We start from the raw sequence: 11,373 nt of genomic DNA, 5'->3' as shown, positions 1-11,373 counted from the left end.
GGGGTGGCGGGAACCCCCCGGCCCGCACGTGCGCCCGGGGAGCTCCTTGAACCCCCCGGGGAGCTCGTTGGCTCCCCCGGGACGGTCATCGACCCCCTCGGGACGGTCGTTGGCTCCCCGGGGTGCTTGTTGGCCCTTCCAGGGCGCCCCTTGGCTCCCCTGGGACACCCGTTGACCCCCGGGACGCTCTCGTTGCTCCCCCGGGGCACTTGCTGACCCCCCAGGGCATTTGTTGCCCCCCCCCAAGGACACTCGTTGGCCCCTCAGGGCGCTCATTGTCCCCCCCAGGGCACCCATTATCCCCCCAGGATGCCCGTTGGACCCCTAGGACACTCGTTGGCCCCTCAGGGTGCTCGTTGCCCCCCCAGGGCACCCGTTATCCCCCCAGGATGCCCGTTGGACCCCTAGGGCGCTCGTTGGCCCCTCAGGGTGCTCGTTGCCCGCCCCGGCCGGCCCAGGTGCCCTGCGTTCCTGCGGCCGCCCCACACCGGTGCCGTGGCCGGTGTGCACACTGAACCCCCTCTGGTCACGCGGGGCAGGGGGGACATCGGGGCGCTCTGTGCACAGGCACCGCCACTGTTTGGGAGCCGTAAATAGGGTAGAGCCCCGGGGCACGGGCCTCCCTGCACGCGCAGCCTCCGCGGCCGGCGGGAGCGGAGGGCGACGCGGCTGGAAGCCGCCACGCGCCATCAATCTGGCGAGGAGGAGGAGGAGGAGGAGGCTGCGAGGAGCGGGGTCGCCATGGAGATGGGCTGCGTTTCACGGCCAGCCGCTCGCAGCTCTTAGTTGTGAGGGGGATGACGGGTGTCAGCACGGAGCAGTGGCGCGGAGAGGGTGACGCTGGTTGCTGCTGCACGGCCGGGTTGTCAATATTTGTGTCACGGGGCTCCGGGCCAGCAGTAGGAGATGCCAGTGGAGAGGATGTGCCTGGAGCGGTGACGTCTTCCAGAGGCTCCACAGCCTGCGCACGGGCCCGCACGGCTCCCTGCAAAGCCCAGCGGGGTGGCAATGCCTGTCGCCCATCCTCTGGGTGCAAATCCTGCCTCTCCTTTTGCACGGAAGCTCACGGATGCAGAGGACACAGTGGAGCAGCAGGCAGAGCCTGGCGGCCGCTCCCAGCTGAGGCTGCTCCACGCAGGACGCAGCTCCCGGGCAGTCAGAGAGCAGGTTTTCTCCTGCCCGGGACTCGGCTCCATCCCGCTCCGGTGCCTCATCCACCATCCCCATTTACAGGCTCACGGCTGAGGGAACCGCAGTGAAGAGCCCATTTTGCCATAGCCACGGCGGGAAGTGGTGACAAATCGCAGCCCATCACATTTTGTCCTCTCGCATCTTGGTGGTGGCACCAGCAGAACCAGTAACTCGGGGTGAGGAGGGAGCCAGGCACCGAGCAGGGCTGCGATGCTCTCGCTGGCACTAGATGCTGCTGCAGAGCAACCCGACTCTAATTATAGCAACAGAGTCGCTGCTGTACAGGGAGAAAAACAAGAACTAAAAAAGGTTTATAACGATGTCAAATGCTAGGGGGAAAAATCATGACAAAAAAAAAAAAAAAAAAAAAAAAAAAAAAAAAAAAAAACCAGAAGGAAATCCTTTTAAAAAGTCACTTGCACTCACCTGACTTTCCTAAATTTAGCTCAAGCTGCGGCAGGGGGGTGCTGGGTGGGGAGACAAGCAGCGGAGATTCCCTTTCTGCTCCCAGGGTTTGAAACGTGTTTTGCTTGAAATGGTGATGTTTGGTGGATCTATGTTTAATCTAAATATAGCCCATGAAAAGCTAAGCCGGTACAGAAGGACTCTAGCACTCAGATTAAGGAGGGACCTGAATGGGTACAGTGTGTATATATATAAATATATATATATATATATAGTGAGGTTGCCTCTCTCATCCATGTCTGCTCAAATACCATCTCGCTTCTCTGCCTTCTGACCACAGATAGGTCTAACCAGGCCAGTCCTTTTGTAGATATTACTGTTCACTTAAGTGGTCTGATAAATGTCAGGCAACAGCACCTGCAGCTCGGTTAAGCGAAGCCCAGAGAGGGGTGAAACAAGCTGCTAGTTCAGCTTAGTGCCAACAAGTCTTGTCCCAGCGGCAGCGAGAGCCATCGGATCACAGCCTGTCTCCCAAGAGCATCATCTTCAGGGCTGCACGTTCCGTTTCTTGCACCTCGGAGCAGTTTTTCCTTTGTGGCTGAGCGCGCTGTGCAAGTCACCAGGGATGTGGAAAGAAAGAGCCTGTCAGCTGGGCCCTTCACCGAGACGCACGCTGAAGGATGAGCCTGTTCCAGTCGAGTGGAAGGGGACGGACAGAACAAAGGGCCCTTGGGAACGAGCAAGGGCCCGAGCCGAGGCTGGGTTGAGGATAAACAGGGCTGTGTCAGAAATACCTTGAAAATGGATGACTGGCTCCGCAGGCGGGGCGAAGCAGCTGATTTATTTACACGCGCTGATTCACGGTTCCCGCAGTACTAAGTGGCTGCTAATCCACGTCTAAATCCCCTCGGCTGGATGACGTGGAGGAGAGCGCTGCGGTGAGCGGAGGCAGACGTGGCCGTCCAGGCTGCTGCTTGCAACTCTGAGTCTCGCTTTCCCCACAGGGCAACGGAGATTGGGGGAATTGGCCTCACAACACAGATCCTTGTGATGCTCCCGAACTGCTCCTGGATCTCAGGATGCACAATCCACATAGGAGATTCTTGTCTTGGTGCTGGGAGAAGAGGATGAGTCGGATGGATGAAGGAAGTCTCAGCTTTCATTAATTACGGGAAAACGTGAGCAGTTCAGGGAGCATCTCCCCCACTGCCCTAGGAGTGTTTTTCTGCGGTCACGTTCACCTGCTCTCTGGAGACACGGCGATTTTCTAGGTCTAGTCTCACATCACAGCCCCGTCAAGCAGAACTGTGTCACTAACAGAAGATCTTCCCCTCGGGAGAAGCTGCAGGCCTGCCTGGAAGACACACAGGTTTGTCACAGCACAAAGGCTGTCACCTCGTCCATCACAGGGCTCCGTCTTCATTTCAGCCAGGAAGCAGGGCAGGAGACCAAACCCTTCACGAAAGGTTTCTCAGAAGAGGTCTCCAGAATCACACGCCACCCTCTATATCGCACTGTTTGTGGTGGAAAAGTTCCCATCATGGAGACTTTAGTGAAGGCTACGATTATCTGCAGGGGAACAACACTTATTAACACTGATTATTACTATTAACACTGATAATCTAACCAACTTAGAGCAGAAGGAAATAAACCACTGGATTTGTGGTTTCTATATCTCTTGATGCTTGATGTTTTTATTGGCCCTGGCTACTACAAGTAAGAAATAACTGGTAGCATTTTGGAAATATTTAGACAAGCATCTTCCTTCAGCCTTTTGGCTTGAATGAGGTGCCTGGTTACCAAACACTGACCAAATACCAAATATCTTCCCAAGGATTTCAGTGTTGTGTTGGACACATCCAAGGGGTGCTTTCCTCCAGCACCACGGCACAAGAACAGGCTGCAGAAAACACAACCACCTAGATCCTTTGCCAGCCAAAGCATGAAGCAACAGACCCACCTGCCAGGAGGGGCTTTCAGGTGGAGATATTTTGTGTATTTTACCTTTATAACTGGTAACGTTAAAGCTTTTCTAATTTGCTTTCTGGAAGATGAAATGTCCACACTGACAGCAGCAAGTACCATTCTGGGCTGACTTGCACGGGACTGAAACGGTCTGTTAAATCCTTGGCCCTCAGCAATGGGGCCGTAAAGCTCTGAACATTCACCAGGCTGCCATAGAGCAACCTCTTCCCGGGAGGAGGAGAGAGGAGTCAGGCTCCTCTTTTCCATTTTCTTTCGTTCTGCCAATGAGTTTTTTTTATTTTTAAACTGTTCCCTTAGAAACAGGCAGCTCAGCCCCTACAGCACGGCTGCTCCAGGGCTCCTTCTCACCCCGCTCCTGAGGGTGATTCCAGCCCCTGGGCAGCTCCAGAGCAAACCCACGGTCTCACTGGAGTGTCTCCTTATAAAACAAAGTCACCCCGAACGCTGGAAGCTGACAGCTCCTGCCCGTTTATTTCACAGAGCTTAGAAAAGCTGGAAAGGACTTAACGAGGATAAGCATATGGACCTCTCAATACCACGTTTGCTGTGTCAGAAAAGAGTCCATGATTCCTGGAGACACGTGATCCAGGGAAAAGGTTCAGTGCACATCTGTGATTGGAATAAACCCAAAGTTGTTCAAATTGAGCTCAAACGGTGCCCATTCTGTTGAAACCTGAGTCTTTAAAACGTGGATTGGAGTGTGGAAGATTGCTATATGAAATCAAACTAATTTGTCCTGTCAGCCCAGTTTCTACTAGTCCAGCCCAGTTTCTCAGGAAAACACGGAGGCAACAGCATCTGCAGCCTGGCTATAAGGATAGCAGTGCATTTGACATTGAGCCTTTCGGAGGCCGTTTTCGTACGTGCAGTAGCCACAAGCAAAACGAAGCACTTACAGGGATTAGGAGGATAAAAACCTTTCCAGTGTCTCCCTCACTTTGAATTTTGCTGCTTCTGAAATACTTTAAGACACCCATGCTCCAGAGAAGCTAGTCCCATCTTCCTTGCTCAGTTCATTCACAATGGGCACAAAGTTTACCCTGAGCACACGCTCTGGGAGCTGATATCCAGTGGATGTGACTGCGTGGATGACCTCTCCGCAAAGATGAGACGCTCAGTCTCGTATCTCCTTGTAGTTCTTATCCACTGTGGAAAATCGTATGAGGTGGATCTCAGGGGGCCTGGGCTTCCTGTCGTCCCACAGGTACTCCGGGGAAAGCACTTTGGAGGGTTTGTGGGAGAGGAAGTGCCTGTTGAGGTGACTTTCCTCCTGCCAGGCTGCCATGATCCCGTTGGCTTTGTCTGCCAGCACGGTCATGTGGCAAGTCTTGGTGAACTCATAAACCTTCTTCACCAGCCCCCCAAACACAGCTCCTCCGTAGTAGAAGTCTCCCTCTTCCTCAGGGATATAGGCTGCTGAATTGCTCCTCCTCTCGTAAGGGAACTGGCTTCGAGGGACTTTGAAATAGCCCGGGTGGATGGCTGCTACCATGTCCCCCAAGGTCTCTGCCCCCCAGGCATTGTAGAACACCATGTCGATGTCCAGGCAGAAGAGGTAGTCCACCTCCCGATGGCTCCTCTCCGCTATGTGCTTGTTTATGTTCTCCATTCTGCGCATGGAGATCTCTTGCCAGCTGGAGTATTTCTTCATGGGGACGATGACAAGAGCGCGGCCGGGCTGCAGCTGGACGCTGGGGATCGTCTCCGGGTTGTCGGTGAAGATGTAGTAGGTCACGCGATAGCCCTTCATGAAATGCTGCTCTGCTGACTCGAGGAAGCGGCCCACGAACCGGGTGTATCTGCAGACACAGCACACGGGCAGCACAGCAGGGCAAGAGGTTAGGTGGGCAATTATGGGGGCACTTTAATGCTAGCAGGCAAGGTAAGCCAGAGCACAGGAAAGGACAAAGAACAAGTGGCTTCTCTCTGCTTTGGCCTGTCAGCTACTTATCTGCAGCTCCAGCCCTCACAGCAGAGGCTGGTTCTCCAGAAATACTGACTGGGCTTTAGGTGTCCTGGGTGCTGAAGCTGTTACCATGTAGGCTTCTATAATTATAGACATGACACATGGCCATAAACAACCACAGCAGCTCTGCTGAGCGCAAGAAGAGCCAAAAGAGCCTTTTCAAGGAGGAACTACATCAGGAACTAAGCCCAACGAGAGGGTCACTCACTTCCCAATGGCAAAGGCTGTCACCCCTATGGTGAGATTCAGAGGCTTGTAGACATGGTCCAGGATTTCAGAGTTGAAGGTACCTTCCCAGATGATGGGGGCCAACCATGGCGTGAGAGTCAGCACGTCCTGACGCCTGAGGGAAATTAAGTGGTCTATTAGTGAAATTGCAAAGAGACACCGTGGAGGCAGACAGAAGAGTGCGTGCATCATCATTACATTCCTTACGGAGGAGATCACATTCAGATCACTGTCCCTGCCCTCCTGTTTAAGGTCACTGTTCATGGACGTTTCTGCTCTTGGGATGAAAATCAGCACTGTTTAAGAAACCAAATTAGCAAAAGCTCTAGGCTCCACTAAAATCTCATTTAAGTCCACAGGACTTGTTTGCTGAGGGAAGTTTAATGACCACTGAGCTCACAAAATGGAAGCCAATGCATATTTGTTATCAGTTTGATGCAAATTGCTACATATAGATTTAAAATGCAAGTAATAATATGAAAACTACTATAAAAATACCTTATTGCCGCTGTGTTATTAAAACACAGCTTGCGGCATGACAGTCTATTTTACCAGTATTTATACGCTGCTTTAACACATTCAGATATAATTTACACTCCTATATAAGAGCCAGCACTCAAATTTATAACAAAATTATAGAAATGATTAATATCTCCTGCGCAGGTGGTGGAAATTGAAAATACGTGCAGCAGAATTTGATCGTGCCTGATCACAGCTATGCAGCCCTGTTTCACATTTCTTCTGTGTTTTCAGGATCTCTAGATTCCCTCCCCCACTCCTTTTTAAGAAAAAATTAAGAAAAAATTACATTTTAAGAAAATGTAATTTAAGAAAATGTAATTGAGGGTGCCTGTTTCCCCCTAGCCTGCTCCCACTCCCCCAGGGGCTGGTGCAGAGCACTCAGCTGATGAGATCTGGCCTGCAGACCCCTGGATCGCACCGAGGGGCCGAGCCCCAGGGAGGCCACCCCTGACCCGCTCCCAGCACCAGAACCAAAGCCACGGAGCTACAGGGAGCGTTCGGAGGGCTGAGGGAGGGCTGTATTTTCAGCCCACATCTAATAGTTCCAGGCTGAGTGGACAGGACAGCAACAATTTCATCTCCTTCTACGGTAAGGCTTAAAGGATTAAAATACGAAAATTATAGGAGAGGAATTTGATTTGCAGAATATGTATTAACTGCGCTGTTCTCTTTCTGGGTCATTCCTTTTTTATGGAGAGAGAGGGAGAAAGAAATCTAAGTTTAGTCTTCTAAGCATTTTTTTTTCATTTGATTTTAAGGGACTGTTCTGGGTTTCCTAATGACTCATTTCTATGGTATGCATGCACTCAGCGCATGCTAGAAAGCTCCCTTCAGAAAGTTATGCCACTAAAAGCTGCAAGATTCTCTCCTTATTTACTCCCATATACACTAGCTGGTTTCACACGTTAATATATTCCAATAAGGAAAAAGAAATAGGCCAAGCACACCCTGTCAAAAATGGAAAACGGCAGTGTATGTTTATTAATATTAGGCATTAAAATAGTGGCTGTTGAAGAGCAGCTGCTAGAGGTGAGGCTCAGGGCATAGGAGCTGGCTCACAGGAGGCTCTAATGAACACGAGCCGACTAGGAGCGGCTGCCTGAGTCATTTCTTGGCTGCAGCTGCCTAAAACCTTCCATGGCTGTTTAAACTCACTGGTCTGACTGCCTCTCAGGCAGCCTGGACTGGGGGAAGGCCCTCAAATGGTTTCAGGGTGAGATGCAGCAGGTTAATGGAAATAATTGTCAAGGTCATACATGGCACCTGCTTGATTTGGCCCTGGAGTGGATTCCAAACTCGCCCACAGCTGGTTACAGATGTGATGCAACTCAGAAGCGTCCCTCACTTCCTTCCCACATTCCTTCCAGCTATTGTATCATCTACCCCCAAAAAAAGGTCCCTGCTGGCAGCTCAGACAGGCTCAGAGTACGTGCAAATGTGTTAATTGGGAATTACCAGCACTACGTTAGCAAGTATGCAGTTGTTAAACTTATCTTACAGCCACACAGGCAGCTGTAGATACACACACCCACGGCCAGGTCCTTTATGGAATGAGGACTGTGCAGTGTATCCCAAGTTACTGTAATCATAAGTTCAACAGAGCACCTTGGCTAAAGTCAACAGCTCTAACTTACAGGACTAGGAGCCAAAAGAAAAGAAACAAATAAAGAAACTTACTTTGGAGCCAGTGCTCTTGGCTGTGGATAAAATAATCTGCAAAAGAAAAAAAGAAATATGCACTGAATAAGAGATGAATAGGCCAGGAAGAGGGGAACGGCTGTTTAAAGGTCAGGACTTACTGGGGGAAAAGCTGGATCGGCTTCTCTTCTCTGTACTGGAGTTTCATGGAGCTGCATGATAAGAGGCAAAAAGAAAGGATTGTAATGTATTTCTTAAAACAAGGACAGGGTTCAGCTTCAGGATGTGCTGTTGTACTGACAGCTGTCCAAACGCGGGCTCCAGCTGCCCTGGGCGCTGCTTTTCCTGACTCAGAGCGAGGCACTGCCTGCAGCTGCTGCACGGCTGCTGGGAAGCAGCACGGGAGCAGAGCTGCAATACAAAAGCCATGTCAGGAAGCACAGTGAGACCCCGTGCATCCACACGTGTGCACGTGTGTGTCACACCCAGGCGAGGAACCCAGGGTTAAGCTGGGTACTTACAAGATTTCAGGGCAAGGAAGGTAATACAGGAGGTAATGCACTTTCCTGTTCCCAACTGTCATCCTGCAAGCAACAGAAAGAAACATTTTAAAGACAGGAAATCTTTAAAGGGATCTTCCCAGCGTTTTCCCAGATCTCCCCAGAACTTGGTGCAGGTTTTTGAGAAGTAATTCCATCTAACTGTTTCTGTACTTCACTGTGGAACATAACGTCTTCATCCTTTAACATAATGTACTGATGCCAAGGCATAAGCAGGACACTCAAAATAAAACGAGTCCAACAGCATCCAGCTTGAAATATAAGGATTAAGCATTATAATTTATAATATGTATATATAGGTATACGTATACATGTATATAATATGTGTATATAGGTCTATAAAATGTAGGTCTACATGTTTTCTAAATGTGCACACAAATGGACATACATAAAAACATTCAAAAAGGGTAAATATATACTATACACTTGAATGATATATCAGTACTTCGCACTACTTAAAATATTGTGTATATGTCCTTTTATTTAATTTGCATACCAGACAAATAGGCTGCATAGGCTTTTTTTTCCACTCCCTCCAGTTCTGAACACAGTCTGCATGGATTTTTATGCACAGCTACTTAGCTACTGATCAAATAGAGTCACTTACAATGTGGGACAACAGCAAGTTACAGCATCAGAAATGCTGCATAATTGGTAACATTGTAATAATAGAAATTCCTGATCTCGAATTCTTCTCGAAGCAACAGGTGAGCAGTGCCTAGCTGGGTTTGAAAGGCACAAACTTTCCCTGGTTACCTCGGAAGAAGTTTGGACTGTTTGAAGAGACAGATAATCTCCATCTCCTCAAGGCCTGAGCTGAAGTGCGACTGGCCTATTGTGTACTTGAACTATTGTTTGCAAGTCAGATGTGAGTTAGCAACCTCATTAGATATAATTAGTCTTTTTTTTTTTTTAATTCTTTCTTCCTTTTCTCCCTTTAAAGGCCTTTTCCTCTATTACTGCTATCTTATATTTTATACTAATTGCTTTCTTACAAGGTTTAACAGGGACTTCTCACGAAGTGACCTGCCTGTATTATTTGATCATTACAATTTTTACCACAGCATCAGATGCAGCCAGAATTCTCATGCTATAAATGTGACCAAGGCTGTCAGCAAAAGCTTACCAGAGAAACGTGGTAGCCACAAACAGACACACAAGCGATCCCACCACCTTCCGCGAAACCATGTCTTCTGCAGCACAAGACAGGCAAATTCTCCCTTCCAGTAGCTTTCAATCTGCAAAGAGCACAACAAACCAAAACACAAGGGAAACTAGCTATAAATACCTCACTGTAAGAAGTGGATTATTYCACCATGGGAGCATGTGTAGCAGAAATGAAGTAGTTTCATTTTGCTTGTTTTCCAGTTCCGCTTTTCTGCAATCAGGAACCCGGAAGGGACTTGAGTGTGAGGGTCCGGCTGCTTATTTAGTCACCAAGGCTGCTCACGTAAAACTCTTGACAGGCTTGGCTGCTTCACAGTCAGGAGGACTGGGAGCCTTCCTGCTTTAATTCCAGCTTCCGTGAATGCCTTTTACTCATCTCAAACATAAGCCATACTGCAGCTTAGTAAATGCAGCTGACTCAATCATACCCAGTGCTAGATGGAGCAAATACTGTTGTTGTTCTAGCTGAGAAACACCAACTTCCTGCAAACAGGAATTGCCACGGACAGGTCCTAACAAATGTGTTTGTAGGAGAAAGGCAAACTTACCGAAGCAAGGGAACATTAGAAGAGAATAAGAACACATATTAGGACACAATATTTCATTAAGTCAGAAAAATTACCCCCCTAACAACAACCAGAAAAATCAGCTTCCCCCCAACTTAGCTGTTTTGCCTTAAAAGCTCAAATTAATTCCCATTCTTTTAACAGGAAAAAACAGGTTCCTGCATGGACCACAGGCTACCTGTGACTCACCCAGAGCCTTTGCGTAGGGCCTCTGAGAGGGCCCGTTGCAAATACCTCAATTATTATGGTATAGACTATATTCATTATTACCTCTGTGCATTGCCGGACTACGGTATGGGCGACTTCTCGTCCCCTTTCTTGGCATCCTCTGCAGCGCCACGAAGTGCCCTCCTGCAAAGCTGTCCAGAGCTCTGCTGCAGCCGCCAGCGCAGGCAGCAGCCACAGGAAGCCACTTTCTAGCATGTGACTGGGATCTGGGGAAAAAAAAAAGAGCAGGTTGTGAGGCTCTATTTGCAGCAAGCAGGGCTGGAGCTGGGAGAGGGAGGAGCGGGTGCTGCCGCTGCGCTCGGAGGCTGGATCGTGCCTGAAAAGGCTTCAGAAGATGCTGGAGAGCTCTGCTGTCCGGGTCCTGGATGGGTCTGAAAAGGCACTGGTGATTTTTCCGTTTTATTTATTTTATTTTCTACATCAGGCAGCAGCTTTATTACCTCCCAGAGAAATGCTCGTTCCTGGCCAGCCGATCTGAGCAGCTCAGCGTGGAGCAGCACAAAACGCGTCCCGCTGGAGCCCGCTGCCCTCGGGACGGCGCCAGCATCCGCACTCCCCGTGTCTGTCCTGAGCCGAGTTACTGCCTCAGTGCTTATACCGAATGTAAACAAAAATGAAACAGATGGGATTGTGGTTAATGACAGAACCTCCTAATAAACAAAAAAAAAAAAGGGTTGAACCAATTTTAATGGTCGCTCAGATCCTCAGAGTTGTTCAGAGAGTTGTTTAAAAGATATGGAGTTGAAAGCAGCTGTAACTAAACAAACTTGCACACCCCTTCAGAACAAAGTATTGCCTTATCTTCATATCCTGCCCGAGAAAGCATTCTGGATGGCAGATAAATGCCTGGTTTGTAGAACATTTTATGGGAAAATTTTCTTTGCAGATGAAATATTTCTAAAACTGTGTTTCAGAT

At 49.2% G+C, this 11,373-nt stretch overlaps 1 protein-coding gene across 2 annotated transcripts; it reads right to left on the bottom strand.

The window, feature by feature from the left end:
- Positions 1–4,133: 4,133 nt before the first annotated feature.
- GBGT1 (globoside alpha-1,3-N-acetylgalactosaminyltransferase 1 (FORS blood group)) lies at positions 4,134–10,636 on the bottom strand. Of its 2 annotated transcripts, XM_026049375.1 has the most exons (7): positions 10,500–10,636; positions 9,623–9,734; positions 8,458–8,520; positions 8,098–8,148; positions 7,976–8,011; positions 5,757–5,891; positions 4,134–5,381 (listed from the first exon to the last, which is right to left on the bottom strand). In XM_026049375.1, exons 2-7 carry the CDS (start codon positions 9,682–9,684, stop codon positions 4,697–4,699), a joined length of 1,032 nt encoding a protein of 343 aa, XP_025905160.1. In that variant the 5' UTR covers positions 9,685–9,734; positions 10,500–10,636; the 3' UTR covers positions 4,134–4,696. The 2 variants fall into 2 exon arrangements, with proteins under 2 accessions (XP_025905160.1, XP_025905161.1); XM_026049376.1 differs by lacking the exons at positions 8,458–8,520; positions 9,623–9,734; positions 10,500–10,636 and adding an exon at positions 8,238–8,341.
- Between the last annotated feature and the right edge of the window lie 737 nt (positions 10,637–11,373).

Source organism: Nothoprocta perdicaria, unplaced genomic scaffold (assembly GCF_003342845.1).
Source record: "Nothoprocta perdicaria isolate Ctin4 unplaced genomic scaffold, notPer1 scaffold_6, whole genome shotgun sequence".
Classification (NCBI taxonomy): Eukaryota; Metazoa; Chordata; class Aves; order Tinamiformes; family Tinamidae; genus Nothoprocta; species Nothoprocta perdicaria.
This window is presented reverse-complemented; position numbering and strand designations above follow the sequence as displayed.

Coding starts and splice junctions, on each gene's coding strand:
- GBGT1 (XM_026049375.1), bottom strand. CDS start 9,684: ATGGTTTCGCGGAAGGTGGTGGGATCGCTTGTGTGTCTGTTTGTGGCT. Junction 8,012..8,097: donor CCGATCCAGCTTTTCCCCCA/GTAAGTCCTGAC, acceptor TTTCTTTTGCAG/ATTATTTTATCCACAGCCAA. Junction 5,382..5,756: donor ACAGCCTTTGCCATTGGGAA/GTGAGTGACCCT, acceptor CTGTGTCTGCAG/ATACACCCGGTTCGTGGGCC.